The sequence below is a fragment of the Bombina bombina genome, chromosome 3 (genome assembly GCF_027579735.1).
Source record: "Bombina bombina isolate aBomBom1 chromosome 3, aBomBom1.pri, whole genome shotgun sequence".
NCBI classification, from domain to species: domain Eukaryota; kingdom Metazoa; phylum Chordata; class Amphibia; order Anura; family Bombinatoridae; genus Bombina; species Bombina bombina.
Window position 1 is genome coordinate 620,969,837 of NC_069501.1, and position 23,448 is coordinate 620,993,284.

The window sequence follows — 23,448 nt, forward strand, 5'->3', positions numbered from 1 at the left end:
AGGTATAAAGGAGCCACACTGTGATCCTGTTATAGTGTTTTATGTGTACAAAATTTAAACGATCTTACCTCCAGGATCAATGCTGTGGAACAGAACACAACCCCTCAAGTGTGACAGTCTTATAGCAGCACTCCTGACATGGACTTGCGTGATTGAAAGCAGGCAGTGAAACTCGTCAACACTGATTGCTTAGGAGCTGTTAACAGTAGTCTGAAAGGTTTCACAGAAAAATTTTCCCTGCATCTCCAGACTCTAACTTTCATCAATATTCTCACTGGGAGGTTGACATGACTACTTTAAACTCCAGTCCTATCTCGAAGGGCAGATACCCTTTTTTCAGGATTCTCCGAAACTTCTGACACTTCTCTGCCACCTCCTACTGTGACGAAAGGCAAAGAATGACTTGGGTAATGAGGAAGTGGGAAGGATTTTAAAGCCTTTGGCTGGGGTGTCTTTGCCTCCTCCTGGTGGCCAGGTGTTATATTTCCCAACAGTAAGGAATGAAGCCGTAGACTCTCCCTATCTAAGGAAGGAAATAGGAAATTAGTTCTTTGAAACATCTGTTTTATAAAATAGGTTTTGAATACATAGTGACTCACAGATAGATCTTCCAGGGACCAGTTCTCATTTGACTCAGTATCAACTTCAATTAGACCCTTGTGAGTAAGCTTTGTGATTTGGATCTGGTGGGGTGTTCTTTCCTCTCTCTCGATGATATCAAGTGTCTGCAAAAAGCAAAGATTGGAAAAGCAAACTTTGGGGGTCTACCTTACTAATTTTATACTTACATACAATATAGCTTTTGTTATTATGAACATAAATATGATAAAACAGTTAATCACTCACATGTTGCCTTTTCTGGTTTCTCCAGTTGGTCAGATCCTGTCGAGCCATTTTCTCTGGAGTCATGAGGACTAGGTACTGTGGTGTGATCTCCCCAAGAACTACCTTACGGAACAGCTCCTGACACACCAAGAAAAAATATATCAGTTGGGAGATAAAATGAGATAAGGAAAAGAGACTAAAATCACTCTGCCAGTCTACTATTAATTAGTATTTTTATTATTTTTAATAATCAAATTAATGTATTGCACACTTTTCTAAAGAAACACACAAGCAATGCATGATTTTCATACTGTTCAATTTGAATGTACAACAATATTATCTTAATAAGTCCAAAATAAAGCTAAATGGAACAGCAGAGGAAATTTGGGTAGACAAGTGAAATCAATGCACAATTTTTGGTTTCCATTTGTTTATTCTATAACACCAACAGCAGCTATATATGAAAATACTTGACAACATTTTTGATGTGCATAGACAATCATTTATAGGTGTCACACTACAGCTGACTTGGGGGCCGAATAATCATTGTGCGAGCGGACATGATCCGATATTGCGGATCATGTCCGCTGCACATTGATAAAAGCTGACAGCATACGCTGTCGGCATTTATCATTGCACCAGCAGTTCTTGGGAACTGCTAGTGCAATGCCGCCCCTGCAGATTCGCAGCCAATCGGCCGCTAGCAGGGGGTGTCAATCAACCCGATCGTATTCGATCGGGTTGATTTCTGGCGATGTCTGTCCACAGCCTCAGAGTAGGCGGACAGGTTATGGAGCAGCGGTCTTTAGACGGAGCTTGATAAATATGCCCCTTGATATGAACTTCAAATCACATAGAAAACTATATCATTTACAAATAAACAAAGGCCAAATAATCGGGAACTACATAAAAAATAAATGTAAAAAAACATCATATTAATCTGTCAGTCCTAACTTTTTCCTACCGATGTGTCACAAAATGATGTTGATAGGAATGGTAAATACAGTTAACAGATAAAAATGTAAATAAAACCACTATCATAAATGAGTGAAATGGCAGTAGGTGTATACAACTTTTATGATCAGAAATAAGTTAGTCTTTGCTGTTAAATGCTGTGCATACTCTGAAATTCTGCCTGTGACTCTGAACTTTTTAAAAAACATAATTTATGTAAGAACTTACCTGATAAATTCATTTCTTTCATATTGGCAAGAGTCCATGAGCTAGTGACGTATGGGATATACAATCCTACCAGGAGGGGCAAAGTTTCCTAAACCTCAAAATGCCTATAAATACACCCCTCACCACACCCACAATTCAGTTTAACGAATAGCCAAGTAGTGGGGTGATAAAGAAAGGAGTAAAAAACATCAACAAAGGAATCTGGAAATAATTGTGCTTTATACAAAAAATCATAACCACCATAAGAAAAGGGTGGGCCTCATGGACTCTTGCCAATATGAAAGAAATTAATTTATCAGGTAAGTTCTTACATACATTATATGTTCTTTCATGTAATTGGCAAGAGTCCATGAGCTAGTGACGTATGGGATATCAAATAACCAAGGTGTGGAACTCCACGCAAGAGTCACTAGAGAGGAAGGGATAAAAATAAACAACAGCCGTATGCTGAAAAATTAATCCACAACCCAAAATATAAGTTATTCTCATGAAGAAAAGAAAAACTTAAAACATCAGCAGAAGAATAAAACTGAAACAGCTGCCTGAAGAACTTTTCTACCAAAAACTGCTTCTGAATAAGCAAATACATAAAAACGGTAGAATTTAGTAAATGTATGCAAAGAGGACCAAGTTGCCGCTTTGCAAATCTGATCAACTGAAGCTTCATTCTTAAAAGCCCACGAAGTGGAGACTAATCTAGTAGAATGAGCTGTAATTCAGAGGCGGGGCCTGACCCTTCTCTAAATAAGCTTGATGAAGCAAAAGCTTTAACCAAGAAGCCAAGGAAATAACAGAAGCCTTCTGACCTTTCCTAGAACCAGAGAATATAACAAATAGACTAGAAGTCTTTCTAAAATCTTTAGTAGCTTCAACATAATATTTCAAAGCTCTCACCAAATCCAAAGAATGTAAGGATTTTTCCAAATAGGAACACATTAGGACACAAGGAAGGGACAACAATTTCTCTACTAATGTTGTTAAAATTCACAACCTTAGGTAAGAACTTAAATGAAGTCTGCAAAACCGCCTTATCCTGATGAAAAATCAGAAAAGGAGATTCACAAGAAAGAGCAGAAAGCTCAGAAACTCTTCTAGCAAAAGAAGCAACACTTTCCAAGAAAGTAGTTTAATGTCCAAAGAGTGCATAGGCTCAAATGGAGGAGCCTGTAACGCCCTCAAAACCAAATTAAGACTCCAAGGAGGAGAAATTGACTTAATGACAGGCTTAATACGAACTAAAGCCTGAACAAAACAGTGAATATCAGGAAGAGTAGCAATCTTTCTATGAAATAAAACAGAAAGAGCAGAGATTTGTCCCTTCAAAGAACTTGCAGACAAAATTTTATCCAAACCATCCTGAAGAAACTGTAAAATTCTAGGAATTCTAAAAGAATGCCAAGATAATTTATGAGAAGAATACCATGAAATGTAAGTCTTCCAAACTCGATAATAAATCTTCCTAGAGACAGATTTACGAGCTTGTAACATAGTATTAATTACTGAGTCAGAGAAACCTCTATGACTTAGCACTAAGCGTTCAATTTCCATAATTTCAAATTTAATAATTTGAGATCCTGATGGAAAAACGGACCTTGAGACAGTAGGTCCGGCCTTAACGGAAGTGGCCAAGGTTGGCAACAGGACATCCGAACAAAATCCTCATACCAAAACCTGTGGGGCCATGCTGGAGCCACCAGCAACACAAATGATTGTTCCATGATGATTTTGGAGATCACTTTTGGAAGAAGAACTAGAGGCGGGAAGATATAAGCAGGTTGATAACACCAAGGAAGTGTCAGCGCATCCACTGCTTCCACCTGGGAATCCCTGGACCTGGACAGGTATCTGGGAAGTTTCTTGTTTAGATGAGAAGCCATCAGATCGATTTCTGGAAGACCCCACATCTGAACAATCTGAGAAAACACATCCGGATGGAGAGACCACTCCCCTGGATGTAAAGACGGCTGAGATAATCTGCCTCCCAATTGTCTACACCTGGGATATGAACCGCAGAATTTAGACAGGAGCTTGATTCTGTCCAAACAAGTATCCGAGATACTTCTTTCATAGCTTGGGGACTGTTAGTCCAACCTGATGATTGACATATGCCACCGTTGTAATATTGTCTGTCTGAAAACAAATGAACGGTTCTCTCTTCAACAGAGGCCAAAACTGAAGAGCTCTGAGAATTGCACAGTTCTAAAATATTGATTGGTAATCTCGCCTCTTGAGATTTTTTCAAACCCCTTGTGCTGTCAGAGATCCCCAGACAGCTCCCCAACCTGAAAGACTCGCATCTGTTGTGATCACAGTCCAGGTCGGCCGAACAAAAGAGGCCCTTTGAACTTAATGCTGGTGATTTAACCACCACGTCTGAGAGTGTCGAACATTGGGATTTAAGGATATTAATTGTAATATCTTTGTATAATCCCGGCACCATTGATTCAGCATACAAACCTGGAGAGGTCTCATGTGAAAACAAGCAAAACAAAACACGTCCGATGCTGCAGTCATGAAGCCTAAAACTTCTATGCACATAGCCACTGAAGGGAATGACTGAGACTGAAGGTGCCGACATGCTGCAACCAATTTCAAATGTCTCTTGTCAGTTAGAGACAGAGTAATGGACACTGAATCTATCTGGAAACCTAAAAAGGGGACCCTTGTCTGAGGAATCAAGAAACATTTTGGTAAATTGATCCTCCAACCATGTTTTTCAAGAAACAACACTAGTTGATTTGTGTGAGATTCTGCAGAACGTAAAGACTGAGCTAGTACCAAGATATCGTCCAAATAAGGAAACACCGCAATACCCTGCTCTCTGATTACAGAGAGTAGGGCACCCAGAACCTTTAAAACGATTCTTGGAGCTGTTGCTAGGCCAAATGGAAGAGCAACAAATTGGTAATGCTTGTCTAGTGAAGAGAATCTCAGGAACTGATAATGTTCTGGATGAATTGGAATATGAAGGTAAGCATCCTGCAAGTCTATTGTAGACATATACACCTAGATTTAGAGTTTTGCGGCCAAAGGGGTGCGTTAGCTACGCGTGTTCTTTTTCCCACGCACCTTTTAAATAACGCTGGTATTTAGAGTTGTCTGAAGGGCTGCGTTAGGCTCCAAAAAGGGAGCGTAGATCATAATTTACCGCCACTTCAACTCTAAATACCAGCGTTGCTTACGGTAGCGGCCAGCTTGAAAAACGTGCTCGTGCATGATTCCCCCATAGAAAACAATGGGGCAGTTTGAGCTGAAAAAAAACCTAACACCTGCAAAAAAGCAGCGTTCAGCTCCTAACGCAGCCCCATTGTTTAGAATTGAGGTTATGGGGGATTAGTTGGAGTTAGGCAATAACAGATACAGTCCCCTTATTAGTATTACAGTACATATATTTTGTGTCTATATGTTATATTAAATGTCACCAAATGGGATCAGTATCTTATGTGGGATCTCAGAGAACAGAACTAAACAACTAGAGAAACTAATTGTATAAGAAATACATTAGGATTCACAGCAGAGATTGCCACAAATTATATATCATGTGAACTCCAAGTGATGGATTCAGATAAAGATTACACTATATATTTATAAAAAGTTCCATAACATTCATACCTTAAGTCTTTATTAATATGACTAGGAACCAACATTCACACAGTAGTAGCGAGAAGAGAGTTAAAAACACTTAAACCCAGTCAAGAGTAATTATTTATGTTCTTATTAAAGCAAAAAAGTATATAAATATGCATGGGCCCACTTGTAAATATTCTAGAATAAGCTAAGCCCTTATAATCCGAACTTTTAACTATTAGTATAAGTAGGCACCATGTATAACAAACAATTAGCGAGAAAATTATTTTTTAGACATAGGCAAGCAGATTAAAAACGGCAGACAGGAGAGACAACGCTACTCCTGCTGGACCCCTGACGCGCGTTTCACAGAACGCTTCCTCAGAGGGGGCTTGCATCCGTAGTTACAATCTCCCAGGATGGTCTCAAAAAGCACGTACCTTGGGACAGATGATCTGGACAGAGCCATCAGGAGAGCGAGTCTTTTGACAGGCTGTCCAGCACAATCTGTTGAGATAGATCTGAATGATCGCCATTCCATTGTCTCAGCATCCATAGTTGTAAGAGTCTGAGATGGAATCTGGCAAAAGGAATGATGTCCATGCAGGACACCATTAGTCCGATTGCCTCCATACACTTAGCCACTGAGGGTCTCGAAGAGGCCTGGAGGGCAAGACATGCAGAAATTAGCTTGCAACGTATCTGTGAGGAATATTCTCATGGATATGGAGTCTATTATAGTTCCCAGGAAATTCACCCTTGTACTTGGAGTAAGAGAACTCTTTTCCAAGTTTATCTTTCATCCATGTGATCGAAGAAGACTGAGAAGGAACTCTGAATGTTCTTCCGCTAGACGAAAAGATGGTGTCTGTACCAAGATATCGTACAGGTAAGGTGCTAATGCAATACCTCATGTTCTGGCAACGACTAGAAGAGCCCTCAGAACCTTTGTTAATATCCTTGGAGCAGTAGCTAGGCCAAACAGAAGAGCTATGAACTGAAAGTGTTGATCCAGAAAATCAAACTTTAGCAACTGAAAATGTTCCCTGTGAATCAGGACATGAAGGTATGCATCCTTCAGGTCTATTGTGGTCATAAACTGTCTTTCCTGAACCAGAGGCAGGATTGACCGTATTGTTTCCATCTTGAAAGAGGGAACACTCAGAAACTTTTTTAGTCACTTTAAGTCCAGAATTGGGCGGAAAATTCCCTCCTTTTTTTGAACCACGAAAAGGTTTGAATAAAAACCCAAACTTCTTTCTGCTGTAGGTCTCGGGACAATTACTCCTAGAGAGGAGAGATCCCATACGCAACTAAAGAAGGCAGCCCTCTTTTCTGGTCTTGTCGAATGACTGGAGAAAGGAAACTACCCTGGGCAGATGAGAAATGAATCCTATCCTGTATCCTTGAGATACAACCTCCAGGACCCAAGGATCCTGTACATCCTGGAACCAAGCATCTGAAAAAAGAGACAGTCTGCCCCCTACTCGATCCGATCCCGGATCGGGGGCCGCCCCTTCATGCCGATTTGTTCTTGGCAGGCTTCTTAGTCTGTTTGGACTTATTCAAGGAGTGAGTGTACTCTTGGGCTGCTCGGACTTGGAAGAGGAAAGTTGCCGTCCCTTAGGCCTATTCTTCTTATCTTGTGGTAGGAAGGCACCTTTCCCTCCGGTAACCATAGAGATAATGGAGTCCAGCCCTGGACTGAATAAAATCTTCCCCTTGAAGGGAAGAGAAAGGAGTCTGGATTTAGAAGTCATATCCACAGACCAAGACTTCAACCAGAGAGTCCGGCGGGCTAGAACTACAAAGCCAGAAGCCTTTGCATTTAAGCGAATAATCTGCATATTCGCGTCACAGATAAAGGAGTTAGCAATTCTCAGTGCCTTAATTCTCTTCTGAATATCCTCGAGGGGAGTCTCCACCTCAATGAGCTCCGACAGAGTGTAGCACCAGTAAGGATAGCTGCTCCAGCAACCACGGCTACAGCTGCCGCTGGTTGAAATAAAAAGCCTGTATGTTAAAACATCTTCCTCAGAAAAGTTTCCATTTTTTTATCCATAGGCTCTCTAAAAGAAGAACTATCCTCCAGAGGGATAGTAGTATGCTTAGCCAGCGTAGAAATAGCGCCATCCACCTTCGGGATGGATCCCCACAAATCTAATTGAGATTCGGGGACCGAGAATAATTTTAAAAAAAGTAGACGAGGGGGAAAAAGAAGTTCCTACTATTTCCCATTCGTTACTAATAATGTTTGCCATCTTAACTGGCACAGGAAAAGTCAGAGGGACCTTCCTATCTTCGTAAACTCTGTCTAATTTAGGGATCTTAGGCTCCACAGGGAGTGTAGCCTCTGGAACCTCTAGAGTAGATAGATGCAGAGAAGATGCTCAATTTTAAATGTAAAGGAGGGTTCCTCCACTGAAGGAGATTTAATAACTGAAGTCTCCGACTCAGAAAGTTCAAAGCTACAGAGGTTAACTCATCCTCGCATAGCTGGGATATCGTAGCTAAATCTAACAAATATTTAGATGACTCAAGGTCAGGAGAACTATGTTTAACTGACCTATGTTTCTCTTGCATTTGTTAGAGTAGGTAAGGCAGTGCATGTGGAGCGGGAAATGTAGAGAGGGTAGTAATTTCTTGGGACCCAGATTCCTGAGAAGTAGATGGCTCAGAAGGGCTAATAGCGCTAAGAGTATTAGCAGTGTTTAGGCAAATGGAACAAAACTGAGCAGGCGGGCAAACTACCATCTCCTCACAATATAAACAGGAATTATTAATCAGTAAAGAAAGAGCGGAACCTTCTAATGTAGTATCAGAGTCCTCCATAGCTTTGTATATACCCACAGAACGATAATAAAAAAGAAACGGTTTTATTTAAAAAACGGCACATAAATACTTCCAATGGCTGGGGCACTCACCACCTCCTAGACCCAGACAGCTAACAGTGAAAACGCTCCTCAGGAGTGATGTCTGCAGCAAGATCTTAGGAAATGTGGTACGTAAGACAGGACATTCCCTGCTATGAAAAGGGGCGCCAAGCTATTATGAGCTGCGCAACACTTCAAAAATGAAAGTGAAACCTGTTTGTTCCAAGCAAAAAACACACAGCCCAGGAGCCTATAAAAACTCTCACATTAAGCAGATATAAATCCCCAAACTGTTCAAATAATCTCCCTGAAGGAGATATTAACCCTTGATCCTATCAAGGTATAAAGAAGCCACACTGTGATCCTGTATAGCATTTTACAATGTATATATAAAAAAAACTTACCCTCCAGGATCCATGCTGTGGAACAGGCACAGCCTCTCAAGTGTGACAGTCTTGCAGCAGCGCTTCTGACATGGACTTGAGTGTGTAGCAGCAAGCAGTGAAACTCGTCAACACTGATTGTTTAGGAACTGTTATCGACAGTCTGGATGGGTTCGCAGAAAAACTTTCCCTGCATCTCCAGACTCTAACTTTCATCAATACTCTAAATTAGAGGTTGACATGATTACTTAAAACTCCAGACCTTTCTCAAAGGGAACATACCGATACAGGACTATCCAAATCTTCTGACACTTCTCTGCCACCTCCAATAGTGACAAAAGGCAAAGAATGACTGGGGGATAGGGGAAGTGGGAGGGATATTTAAGCCTTTGGCTGGGTTGTCTTTGCCTCCTCCTGGTGGCCAGGTGTCGTATTTCCCAACAGTAAGGAATGAAGTTGTGGACCCTCCCTGCCTTATTGAAGGAAATATAATAATATGCACTTTAATTACTTCACCTGCAAATTTATACTGCAGTGCCTCTAGCTCTAACTCCACCCACACATTTCCTTCTAAGGGGCCGATTTATCAAGCCCTGTATGTATCTGTTTCCATGCGAGTCTTCAGGCTCACCGGAAACAGGAGTTAAGAAGCAGCGGTTATAAGAGGCGGTGAACAGAGATTGGATATGATCGGGTTGATTGACACCCCCTGCTAGCGACTGATTGGCCCCGAATGTGCAGGGGGCGGCATTGCACAAGCATTTCACTAGAAATGCTTGTGCAATGATAAATGATAAGAGACCGCTGCTCGGATCATGTCCACCCGCACATAAATCTACTCCTATGGCTGTATCTATATCTATTGTTGCTTTGGTAGAATGCAGCAGTAAACAGTGAATATCTGCTGGAGCATGCTTAGAAGCTGTGAATTACAATGCCTGTGTCTAAACACTGATAAGGGGGGTGGAGTAGACTGCTCTTGACAGCATGGTTATTCAAGTATTTTTGATTATTTTTGAAAATTATTTTAAAATACTTGACAGCAATTACTTTAAGATTAAAAAGAGTGAGACATAACCATGAGACAATACACTTCACATCAGTCTTTATGAATTACTTATGCTGTGATTTGTAGGTGAAAATTCTCAACCACAGCTAAGGGAACACCCATGACCAGCCAACGAAGCCTCTCATCAACGTCCTTAGCAACCCTGGTAATCTTTTGTATACTTGCGGCGGCTCGGGTAAGCGTGCCTCTGTTGTTTCCTGTTTAAATAGCGTGCTTCAACCTGTCATCCTCCCCCGTATATAGGAATTTTGTGTTCCTGGGTGTTCTATTATAGTTTTTGTCTACTGTTACCAACTATGCTTGTAAATTGGATTATAATACTATTTGCTGCCTGCCCTGACCATTGGACTGATCCTGATGATTTTCCTGCCTATCGATTTGGTACATTGTCTGCTTACCTGGTTCTTGACCCCTGCTTGCCCCCAATGCCTCTTTGTCCCAAGATTCTGCCTAGTTCTGCCTGTCTTGTTGCTGACCATGCCTGCCTGACTTTGCTACAGTATTCTTTAAGCTACTTCTACTGGCCTCCCTGTTAATTGTCAAGTCCTGGGTTACACTCAGCGTGCTGGGATAGTGTTGCCTTTGTCACTTTTCAGCCTCTGGGTTCTTTTCCTGGACTGGCGTTTACTACAGGCCTGACAGTATATACAGGCAAGAAGATAGACCCCGCGGAAGTGGACAAGGCAGTGACCCATCAAGGTCAGTTAATGGGAGCTCACGCAGCTTAGCTTCAAAACTTAGACTCCAAGATTGAACAACTGACAGAAATGTTCAAAGCATTTATGCAAATGTCCCAAACTTCTAGAACAACTACTTTTGCTACAACAACTCCTCCCCAAGATCTGTTTGGGAATCCTCTCCACCCAGGACCACAACAAGTTTGTTGGAAACTGAAGAATGTTGTGGTTTTCTCAATCTTTGCAGATTACATTTCAGAAATGACCCTATGTCTTTCTCCACTTCAGCGGCTAAGGTAACCTTTAAAATATATCTCTGGCAAAGCTCTGGCTTGAGTTTCCCCACTGTGGAGAATATTCTTGCCTTCGGGATGCTAAGCTGTGTATGTCCATGCTACAAATAGTATTTGATAAACCAGGAATATCTGCAGATGCTGAGCCTTCAATATTAGATCTTCGACAAGGAACTCAATCAGTAGCCCAGTATGCAATCAATTTGCAGCTAAAACCGTAATAGTCTCAGTGATAGTATTAAGGACGAATTGGTCTATTGTGACATTCCAGAATCACTGGAGGGATTCATTGAGTTGTGTATTCAACATGAAAGACAGTCAGAAAGAGAAAGCACTAGAAAATGTATTACACCAATTATCAAGTTAGCCCCACACTTCTCTACTACTCCTTCTTAATCTACAGAAGAACCAATAGAAGTAGGAACTATTTGACAGTCCAAAGCTGAACAACAAAGACATTGTTCTTTGGGCCTTTGTTTGTACTGCAGATTAAAGGATCATCTCATTCGTAACTTCCCTACTAGGCCAGTAAAAGATTGTGCTTAACCTTGGTAACGGGTAAAAGATTAAACCATACTTCTGGTCTCACCACCTTCAAATCAAAAAAATTCTCTCAATTTGACTCCCACTTTCTGAAAAGATCTTTAATTTTTTAGCTCTAGTGGATTCTGGCACAGCCAGAATATTTATGGACGTGAATCTGGCAGCCAATCTGGCAATTTCCAAAGTAAAGAAGAATCATTCTCTCATAGTTACCACTATCTGGCCTGAGTATCAAACTATGCCGTAACTTAGTTCTACTGGGATTCTACACACAGAGTATCTGACCTTTGATCTGATCTCTTTCATCTTTGGTTCACCCTGACTGAAAAAACATGAACCAACCTTTTCTTGGACACAAGGGGAACTCATATCTTGTCTAAAATCACCTGCCGTAATGAAGACTTCCTGCATTGCTATCTCCAGTGAATATGTTCTACCGCCTGAGTACTCTGATTATTCTGATGTCTTTTTCAAAAAGAAAGCAGAAAATGTACCCCCTCATCAATTAAAATTGAGGAATAGAGCTGTTCCCAGGTGCATCAATTCAAAAGGAAGAACTTTTCCTCTCTCAAAACATAAATCCAAGGCTTTAGAGCAATATATTGTCTAGGTGAAGATGGTTCTTCAACTTCTGAGAAAACACCAACAATACGCCACGTTACAACATTGTTTCTTTCATAAGAACAGACATCCGTTCTTAGGATATATTATTAATCCGCTTAGCTTTTAAATGGATCCTGACAAACTATCCTCAGTTCTTTAATGACCTTGTCCAGACTCCATCAAAGCTTTACAACGCTTTCTCAGATTTGCTAACTATTATCGAAAGTTTATTAGAGGATTCACCACTTTGGTTGCTCTTTTGACAGCTCTTACTACCAAAGGTGCAACAATTAAGTCTTGGGGGCATATGTATCAATGTGCGAGCAGACATAAAACGAAGTAGCGTATCATGTCCGCTGTCGGCATTTATCATTGTACCAGCAGTTCTTGTGAACTGCTGGTGCAATGCCGCCGCCTGCAGATTCACAGCCAATCGGCCGCTAGCAGGGGGTGTCAATCAACCCAATCGTATTCAATCAGGTTGATTTCTGTCCGCTGCCTCAGAGCAGGGGGACAAGTTATGGAGCAGCGGTCTTTAGACCGCTGCTTCATAACTTCTGTTTCCGACGAGCCTTCATACGGAGCTTGATAAATATGCCCCTTGGAATGAGGCTACTGAGAAGTGATTTTTGAAACTTAAACAGGTCTTTACTTCAGCCCCAAAACTTCATCAACCTAATCCAGTACTCCAATACATCCTGGAAGTTAATGCCTTTGACGTGAAACCAGGAGCAGTTCTTTCACAGAGATATCCTGAAACTAGCCGCATTCATACAGTTGCATTAATTTCCAAAACAAAAAATCTGCCAGTAAAATGGCCCTCACTGACTGGAGACATTTGTTAGAAGGAACAAAAAAGCCATTTCTCATTGTTACAGATCATAAAAATGTGTTATACTTACAGAACGCTAAACACCTGAAGCCTCAACAAGGCCATTGATCATTGTTTTTCTCACACTTCAAACTCTTGTTATCCTACATACTTGGCTCAAAGAATAAGAAAGCCCACACCATTTCTCAACAGTTTCCTTCAGACAGACAAACTGACATGGAGAATGTTAATACAATTCCCCCTGAACAAATAATTTGTATGTTAACCATATCATTGATGGAACACAAAAGAATATCCCTAAAACCATAACAAACCCTGAAAATATAGTCTTTGTACCAAAAAGACCCTTCAAAGAGAAGTACTAAAAACAAAATTTATGCTTACCTAATAAATTTCTTTTTTTTGTGATGTACCGAGTCCACGGATTCATCCAAACTTGTGGGATATTGTCCTTCCTGACAGGAAGTAGCAAAGAGAGCACCACAGCAGAGCTGTCTATATAGCTCCCCCTTAACTCCACCCCCCAGTCATTCGACCGAAGGCCAAGGAAGAAAAGGAGAAACTATAAGGTGCAGAGGTGACTGAAGTTTACATAAAAAAATACTATCTGTCTTTAATAGACAGGGCGGGCCGTGGACTCGGTACATCGCAAAAGAAAGAAATTTATCAGGTAAGCATAAATTTGGTTTTCTTTTGCATGATATACCGAGTCCACGGATTCATCCTAACTTGTGGGATACCAATACCAAAGCTTTAGGACACGGATGAAGGGAGGGACAAGACAGGAACCTAAACGGAAGGCACCACTGCTTGCAAAACCTTTCTCCCAAAAATAGCCTCCGAAGAAGCAAAAGTATCAAATTTGTAAAATTTTGAAAAGGTATGAAGCGAAGACCAAGTCACAGCCTTACAAATCTGTTCAACAGAAGCATCATTTTTAAAAGCCCATGTGGAAGCTACCGCTCTAGTAGAATGAGCTGTAATCCTTTCAGGAGGCTGCTGTCCAGCAGTCTCATAACCCAAACGGATGATGCTTTTCAGCCAAAAGGAAAGAGAAGTCGCCGTAGCCTTTTGACCCCTACGCTTTCCAGAAAAGACAACAAACAAAGAAGATGTTTGACGAAAAACTTTGGTTGCCTGCAAAGAAAATTTCAAAGCACGAACCACGTCCAAATTGTGCAACAGACGTTCCTTCTTACAAGAAGGATCAGGACACAGAGAAGGAACAACAATTTCTTGATTGATATTCCTGTTAGTAACAACCTTAGGTAAGAACCCAGGCTTGGTACGCAAAACCACCTTATCAGCATGGAACACCAGATAAGGTAAGTCACATTATAACGCAGATAGTTCAGAAAAGAGATAGCAACTAGGAACAAAACTTTCCAAGATAAAAGCTTAATATCTATGGAATGCATGGGTTCAAACGGAACCCCCTGAAGAACTCTAAGAACTAAATTTAGACTCCATGGTGGAGCAATAGGTTTAACCACGGGCTTAATTCTGACTAAAGCCTGACAAAAAGCCCGAACATCTGGAACATCTGTCAGACGCTTGTGCAAAAAAAACATAATTTATGCTTACCTGATAAATTTATTTCTCTTGTGGTGTATCCAGTCCACGGATCATCCTTTACTTGTGGGATATTCTCCTTCCCAACAGGAAGTTGCAAGAGGATCACCCACAGCAGAGCTGTCTATATAGCTCCTCCCCTAACTGCCACCTCCAGTCATTCGACCGAAGACAAGCAAGAGAAAGGAGAAACTATAGGGTGCAGTGGTGACTGTAGTTTAAAGTTAAAAAATACCTGCCTTAAAATGACAGGGCGGGCCATGGACTGGATACACTACAAGAGAAATAAATTTATCAGGTAAGCATAAATTATGTTTTCTCTTGTAAGGTGTATCCAGTCCACGGATCATCCATTACTTGTGGGATACCAATACCAAAGCTAAAGTACACGGATGAAGGGAGGGACAAGGCAGGTACTTAAACAGAAGGTACCACTGCCTGTAAAACCTTTTTCCCAAAAATAGCCTCGGAAGAAGCGAAAGTATCAAATTTATAAAATTTTGAAAAAGTATGAAGCGAAGACCAAGTTACCGCCTTGCAAATCTGTTCAACAGAAGCCTCATTTTTAAAGGCCCATGTGGAAGCCACAGCTCTAGTAGAATGAGCTGTAATCCTTTCAGGAGGCTGCTGGCCAGCAGTCTCATAAGCCAAGCCTATTATACTTCTTAGCCAAAGCGAAAGCGAGGTTGCCAAAGCCTTTTGGCCTTTCCTCTGTCCAGAGTAGACAACAAACAAAGCAGATGTTTGACGAACATCTTTAGTAGCTTGTAAATAATACTTTAAAGCACGAACCACGTCAAGATTGTGTAATAGACGTTCCTTCTTTGAAGAAGGATTAGGACACAATGACGGAACAACAATCTCCTGATTGATATTCTTATTAGATACCACCTTAGGTAAAAACCCAGGTTTGGTACGCAAAACTACCTTATCTGCATGGAAGATCAGATAAGGGGAATCACATTGTAAGGCAGATAACTCGGAAACTCTACGAGCCGAGGAAATAGCTACCAAAAATAGAACTTTCCAAGATAAAAGTTTGATATCTATGGAATGAAGAGGTTCAAACGGAACCCCCTAAAGAACTTTAAGAACCAAATTTAAACTCCATGGCGGAGCAACGGGTTTAAACACAGGCTTAATTCTAACTAAAGCCTGACAAAAGGCCTGAATGTCTGGAACATCCGCCAGACGCTTGTGCAAAAGAATAGACAGAGCAGAAATCTGTCCCTTTAAGGAACTAGCTGACAATACTTTTTCCAATCCTTCTTGGAGAAAGGATAATATCCTGGGAATCCTGACTTTACTCCATGAGTAACCCTTGGATTCGCACCAATAAAGATATTTACACCATATCTTATGATAGATTTTCCTGGTGACAGGCTTTCGTGCCTGAATTAAGGTGTCAATGAATGACTCGGAGAAGCCACGCTTTGATAAGATCAAGCGTTCAATCTCCAGGCAGTTAGTCTCAGAGAAATTAGATTTGGATGGTTGAAAGGACCCTGAAGTAGAAGGTCCTGTCTCAGCGGCAGAGTCCATGGTGGAAAGGATGACATGTCCAACAGATCTGCATACCAAGTCCTGCGTGGCCACGCAGGCGCTATCAAGATCACCATTGCTCTCTCCTGCTTGATTTTGGCAATCAGACGAGGGAGCAGAGGAAACGGTGGAAACACATAAGCCAAGTTGAAGGACCAAGGCGCTGCTAAAGCATCTATCAGCGTCGTCTGGGATCCCTGGACCTGGATCCATAACAAGGAAGTTTGGCGTTCTGGCGAGACGCCATGAGATCCAGTTCTGGTTTGCCCCAACGATGAATCAATTGTGCAAACACCTCCGGATGGAGTTCCCACTCCCCCGGATGAAAAGTCTGTCAACTTAAAAAATCCGCCTCCCAGTTCTCTACGCCTGGGATATGGATAGCTGATAGGTGGCAAGAGTGAATCTCTGCCCAGCAAATTATCTTTGAGACTTCCAACATCGCTAGGGAACTCCTTGTTCCCCTTGATGGTTGATGTAAGCCACAGTCATGATGTTGTCCGACTGAAATCTTATGAACCTCATTGTCGCTAGCTGAGGCTAAGCCTGAAGAGCATTGAATATCGCTCTTAGTTCCAGAATGTTTATCGGAAGGAGTGTCTCCTCCTGAGTCCACGATCCCTGAGCCTTCAGGGAGTTCCAGACTGCCCCCCAGCCTAGAAGGCTGGCATCTGTCGTTAAAATTGTCTAATCTGGCCTGTGAAAGGTCATACCTTTGGACAGATGGACCCGAGATAGCCACCAGAGAAGAGAATCCCTGGTCTCTTGATCCAGATTTAGTAGAGGGGACAAATCTGTGTAATCCCCATTCCACTGACTGAGCATGCAGAGTTGCAGCGGTCTGAGATGTAGGCGGGCAAACGGCACTATGTCCATTGCCGCTACCATTAAGCCGATTACTTCCATACACTGAGCCACCGAAGGGCGAGGAGTGGAATAAAGAACATGGCAGGAATTTAGAAGTTTTGATAACCTGGTCTCTGTCAGGTAAATCCTCATTTCTACAGAATCTATTAGAGTTCCCAGAAAGGAGACTCTTGTGAGAGGGGATAGAGAACTCTTTTCTTCGTTCACTTTCCACCCATGCGACCTCAGAAATGCCAGAACTATGTCCGTATGAGACTTGGCAATTTGGAAATTTGACGCCTGTATCAGAATGTCGTCTAAATAAGGGGCCACTGCTATGCCCCGCGGCCTTAGGACCGCCAGAAGTGACCCCAGAACCTTCGTAAAGATTCTTGGGGCTGTAGCTAACACAAAGGGAAGAGCTACAAACTGGTAATGCCTGTCTAGGAAGGCAAACCTGAGAAACCGATGATGATCTTTGTGTATCGGAATGTGAAGATAAGCAACCTTTAAATCCACTGTAGTCATGTATTGACCCTCCTGGATCATAGGTAGGATGGTACGAATAGTCTCCATCTTGAATGATGGGACCCTGAGAAATTTGTTTAAGATCTTGAGATCTAAGATTGGTCTGAAGGTTCCCTCTTTTTTGGGAACCACAAACAGATTTGAATAGAATCCTTGTCCCTGTTCCTCCTTTGGAACTGGGTGGATCACTCCCATAACTAGGAGGTCTTGAACACAGTGTAAAAATGCCTCTCTCTTTATCTGGTTTGCAGATAATTGTGAAAGGTGAAATCTCCCTTTTGGAGGAGAAACTCTGAAGTCCAGAAGATATCCCTGGGATACAATTTCCAACGCCCAGGGATCCTGGACATCTCTTGCCCAAGCCTGGACGAAGAGCGAAAGTCTGCCCCCTACTAGATCCGTTACCGGATCGGGGGCCAATCCTTCATGCTGTCTTAGAGGCAGCAGCTGGCTTTTTGGCCTGCTTACCTTTGTTCCAAGTCTGGTTAGGTCTCCAGACCGACTTGGACTGGGCAAAAGTTCCCTCTTGTTTTGTATTAGAGGAAGTTGATGCCGCACTCGCCTTGAAGTTTCGAAAGGCACGAAAAATAGACTGTTTGGCCCTTGATTTGGACCTATCCTGAGGAAGGGCATGACCTTTTCCTCCAGTGATATCAGAAATGATCTCCTTCAAACCAGGCCCGAATAGGGTCTGCCCCTTGAAGGGAATATTAAGCAGCTTAGACTTTGAAGTAACGTCAGCTGACCATGATTTAAGCCATAGCGCCCTACGCTCCTGAATAGCAAAACCAGAATTCTTAGCCGTTAGTTTAGTCAAATGAACAATGGCATCAGAAACAAAAGAATTGGCTAGCTTAAGTGCTCTAAGCTTGTCAAGTATATTATCCAATGGGGTCTCTACCTGTAAAGCCTCTTCCAGAGACTCAAACCAGAAGGCCGCAGCAGCAGTGACTGGGGCAATTCATGCAAGGGGCTGTAGAATAAAACCTTGTTGAATAAATATTTTCTTAAGGTAACCCTCTAACTTTTTATCCATTGGATCTAAGAAAGCACAACTGTCCTCGACAGGGATAGTATTACGCTTAGCTAGTGTAGAAACTGCTCCCTCCACCTTAGGGACTGTTTGCCATAAGTCCCGTGTGGCGGCATCTATTGGAAACATTTTCTTAAAAATAGGAGGGGGAGAGAACGGCACACCTGGTCTATCCCATTCCTTAGTAATAATTTATGTAAACCTTTTAGGTATTGGAAAAACATCAGTGTAAACAGGTACTGCATAGTATTTATCCAATCTACACAATTTCTCTGATACTGCAATTGTATCACAGTCATTCAAAGCAGCTAAAACCTCCCTGAGCAACACGCGGAGGTGTTCAAGCTTAAATTTAAATGTTGATATTTCAGAATCAGGTTGAATCCTCTTCCCTGAGTCAGAAAAATCACCCACAGAAAGAAGCTCTCCTTCCTCAGCTTCTGCATATTGTGAGGGGGTATCAGACATAGCTACTAAAGCGTCAGTATGCTCTGTATTTCTTCTAACTCCAGAGCTGTCTCGCTTTCCTCGTAACCCAGGTAGTCTGGATAATACCGCTGACAGTGTATTATCCATGACTGCCGCCATGTCTTGTAAAGTAAACGCCATGGGCGCGCTAGATGTACTTGGCGCCTCTTGAGCGTTAGTCCCTTGAGCGGGATTTAAAGGTTCTGACACGTGGGGCGAGTTAGTCTGCATAACTTCCCCCTCGTCAGATTCCTCTGGTGATAAATTTTTTAAAGACAGAAAATGGTCTTTATTACTTAAAGTGAAATCAGTACATTTGGTACACATTCTAAGAGGGGGTTCCACCATGGCTTCTAAACATAATGAACAAGGAGTTTCCTCTATGTCAGACATGTTTAAACAGACTAGCAATGAGACCAGCAAGCTTGGAAAACACTTTAAAGCAAGTTAACAAGCAAAAAATAAAAACGGTACTGTGCCTTTAAGAAAAATAAAAAAGGTCAGAATTTGAAAAACAGTGAAAAAAAGCAGTAAATCAAACAAAATTTTTACACTGTGTATAATAAGCTAACAGAGCATTGCACCCACTTGCAAATGGATGATTAACCCCTTAGTTTAAAAAACGGATCAAAAAAACGATATAGACGTTTTTTTAACAGTCACAACAAACTGCCACAGCTCTGCTGTGGCCCTACCTTGCCATACAAACGACTTTGGAAAGCCTAAAAACCCTTTAGAGAGGTCCTATAGCATTCAGGGGACTCCTTGAGGGAAGCTGGATGTCTCAGTCTGCAAAAGTTACTGCGCAATTAAGCGCTAAATTAGGCCCCTCCCACTCATGTCTACACAGTGGGAGGCCTAGGAAAACTGTTTCTAGGCTAATTTAAGCCAGCTATGTGGAAAAAACTAGGCCCCAATAAAGTTTTATCACCAAAACATATATAAAAACGTTTAAGCACTCCCAGCAAACGTTTTATATGACAGGAATTGAAAAATTATAAAAGTATTACCTCTGACAGTAAGCATGATACCAGTCGCTATTAAATCACTGTAATCAGGCTTACCTTAAATAAATCTGGTATAGGCAGCATTTTCTAGCATTTACATTCATCTACCCCTTCATGCTGACTTAGTGGCAGCAGCAGGCTTTTTGGCCTGTTTACACTTGTTCCAAGCCTGATTAGGTCTCCAGGTTGGCGTGGATTGAGCAAAGTTCCCCTCTTGCTTTGCAGCAGGGGAAGAGGTAGAGGGACCACTCTTGAAGTTTCGAAAGGAACGAAAATTATTTTGTTTGGTACTAGTCTTATTTGACTTATCCTGAGGGAGGGTATGACCCTTCCCTCCAGTAATGTCAAAAATGATCTCTTTCAATGCAGGCCCGAATAGGGTCTTACCTTTGAAAGGGATCGACAAAAGCTTAGATTTAGATGACACATCAGCTGACCAGGACTTAAGCCATAACGCTCTATGTGCTAAAATGGCAAAACCTGAATTCTTAGCCGCTAATTTAGCAAGATGAAAAGCGGTGTCTGTAATAAAAGAATTAGCCAACTTAAGAGCCTTAATTCTGTCAAAAATATCATCTAGTGGGGTCTCCATCTGAAGAGCCTCTTCTAGAGCCTCAAACCAAAAGGCAGCTGCAGTGGTTACAGGAACAATGCACGCTATAGGTTGAAGAAGAAAACCTTGATGAACAAAAATTTTCTTTAGGAGACCCTCTAATTTTTTATCCATAGGATCAATAAAAGCACAACTGTCCTCAATAGGTATAGTTGTATGCTTAGCCAGGGTAGAAATAGCTCCCTCCACCTTAAGGACCGTCTGCCATGAGTCCTTTATGGTGTCAGAAATGAGAAATATTTTCTTAAAAACAGGAGGGGGAGAGAACGGAATAACTGGTTTATCCCACTCCTTAGTAACAATGTCCGAAATCCTCCTAGGGACCGGAAACACATCAGGGTAAACAGGAACCTCTAAATATTTGTCCATTTTACACAATTTTTTCTGGAACTACAATAGGGTCACAATCATCCAGAGTAGCTAAACTCTAGCTCTAGCTTAAATTTAAATGCCGTCATATCTGAATCCGTCTGAGGAAACAACTTACCTGAATCAGAAATCTCTCCCTCAGACATCAAATCCCTCATCCCTACTTCAGAACATTGTGAGGGAATATCGGATACGGCTACTAAAGCGTCAGAAGGCTCAGCATTTGTTCTTAACCCAGAGCTACTGCGCTTCCCTTGCAAACCAGGCAGCTTAGATAAAACCTCTGTGAGGGTAGTATTCATAACTGTAGCCATATCTTGCAAGGTGAAAGAATTAGACGCACTAGAAATACTTGGCGTCACTTGTGCAAACGTTACTGGTTGAGACACTTGGGGAGAACTAGATCGCAAAACCTGATTTCCTTATGTCTCAGAATCATCTAATGCCAAACTTTTATAAGTCAAAATATGCTGTTTGCAATTTATAGACATATAAGTACAAGTGGGACACATTCTAAGAGGGGGTTCCACAATGGCTTCTAAACAAATTGAACAATGAGTTTCCTCAGTGTCAGACATGTTTAACAGACTAGTAATAAAGCAAGCAAGCTTGGAAAACACTTTATTTAATAAAAAAACACAATTTGTAAAAACGGTACCATGCCTTTAAGAGAAAAAAAGGCATACACAAACTGCAAAACAGGTTAAAATTGCTTCAATTTTTCTGAAATTTTAACAGTGTACCCACTAAGCTTTAGAAGGATTGCACCACAAGTTAATAAGCAATAAACCCCCAAATGACAAAACCGGATTGAAAAATGTCTAAAACCGATGTTACTGGGGCCTACTCAAATCTAACAAACCTAGTTTGAAAACCATGTGGGTTATAACAAACCCAAAATAAGCCAAATGACCCCTTAAGCAAACGTCCCATAAACATAAACGTTACTCCCAGAACACACAAATGTCTGTACCAATTTTACATAAACAAACTGAGTGCCGAAATTTTTTTTTAGCCCTTTATGCAAGCTAGTAAAACCTCTACAGTATCATACTAGGATTACTGCTTACCCTTCCCCTAATGGGGATACTGTCAGACTTTCTGAGTTAACACAGTCTCTGCAGAAAAAATGACTGAACATACCTCATTGCTAAACAGCAAGAACCGTTCCTCACACTGATGTTTTCCTGTACTCCTCAGCTCATGTGGGAACAGCAGTGACAAATGCCAAGATCATCATCCTCCAGGCAGAAATCTTCATCTATGTCCTGCCTGAGAGCAAATAGTACAACACCGGTACCATTTAAAAATTTGGCCTGCCAAGGACACACTTCTTTGCCTTCCTACAGGCGCGGCATTATACCACTGCCTTAATAAGAGACACATCTGAATTCTGGGAGGGTTCTCCCTTCCAGTTGACTCAGGCGCTGTACCAGATGGAGAGATTCTCTCCATCCGAAATTTACCAATCACTCATACATAAACATTCGGAGGGAGTGCGAGAAAAGATTCGGACGGGTTGGTCCAGAGAGGGAGTTAGTGAAGTTTCGTGGGAGGATATTCGAACAGGGCTGGAGAGAACTAAGTTAGCCACTTTGTCGGCCGGGTTCAGGGAAACTCAGGTTCGCTTTCTTCACAGAGCGTACCTCACTCCGAGACATCTGGCTAAATGGGTGCCAATGCACCCTAACGTGTGTGCAAAGTGCTCAATGGAAGCCCCTACCCTTTTACACTATATTTGGGAATGCCCAACAGTCAGGCAATATTGGGGTAAAATACAATACTGGATTAATCAAGCTCTACAGATAAGACTCACAATCCTACCGGAAACTGTCATTTTCTTACACTGGGAATCACAACACAAACAACAAGATGCAGTGCTGAGTCTGATAATATTGTTAGCTAGAAAATGTATTCTAAATAAGTGGACGGGTGCGGAGAGGCCCCTCTTTTCAAGGCTTTAAGAACCTACTCAGAACACAGATATTCATTGAGCAGGTAGATGTCAGGATGGATGTTCAAAATAGACTGGGCCATTTCTTGCGTAAATGGCGCAGGCTTATACTCACCTTTGAACTAGAGATACAAAGACAAATACTGTTCCCATTTAAAGACTCAGCTGCCTTCTTGGAGGGAGGGCTGAGGGGTGAGTGGGAGCACTTACTTACTGAACCGATGAACCTGGGATAGAACTCTTCTCTCTTCCCCCCTCTCTACTTCCCCCCTCCTGTACTCCCCCTTGTACTCTTCTTCTCACTTTTTTTTTTTTTTTTTTTTCTCTTCCACCGCCGTCGGGCCTTCTGGGAGCTAGCTTCACGTTAGTATCTACAGTTATTTATTGAGACTTGTTGAGTTTTATTGTTTAGGTTAATATAGATAGGTAGTAAGTAGGACTACTAAGAAAATGGAAAATGGATAGGTGGGGGTTATTAGGGGCATATGCTGATATATGACACTACATCCAAAAAACTCATATTGCAAAATCATTGTATTGAATGTACCAGATGTCGACATTAACTGTATCACATAACTGTATTGTTCTTGGTTGTTTGCATATTTATGCTTTACTATAACGTGATTGTATTTGTATCGCCCTACTCCACACTAATAAAAATGATATGTT

At 41.6% G+C, this 23,448-nt stretch overlaps 1 protein-coding gene across 1 annotated transcript in view; it reads right to left on the reverse strand.

Moving 5' to 3' along the window:
- SPOCD1 (SPOC domain containing 1) overlaps nucleotides 1-23,448 on the reverse strand; it is an 85,985-nt gene that overhangs the window by 52,707 nt on the left and 9,830 nt on the right. The window contains exons 3-4 of the mRNA XM_053705393.1: nucleotides 847-963; nucleotides 600-725 (exon numbers count right to left, since the gene is read on the reverse strand). Of these exons, the coding sequence (XP_053561368.1) occupies nucleotides 600-725; nucleotides 847-963 (243 nt within the window). The remainder of the gene's footprint in view (nucleotides 1-599; nucleotides 726-846; nucleotides 964-23,448) is intronic.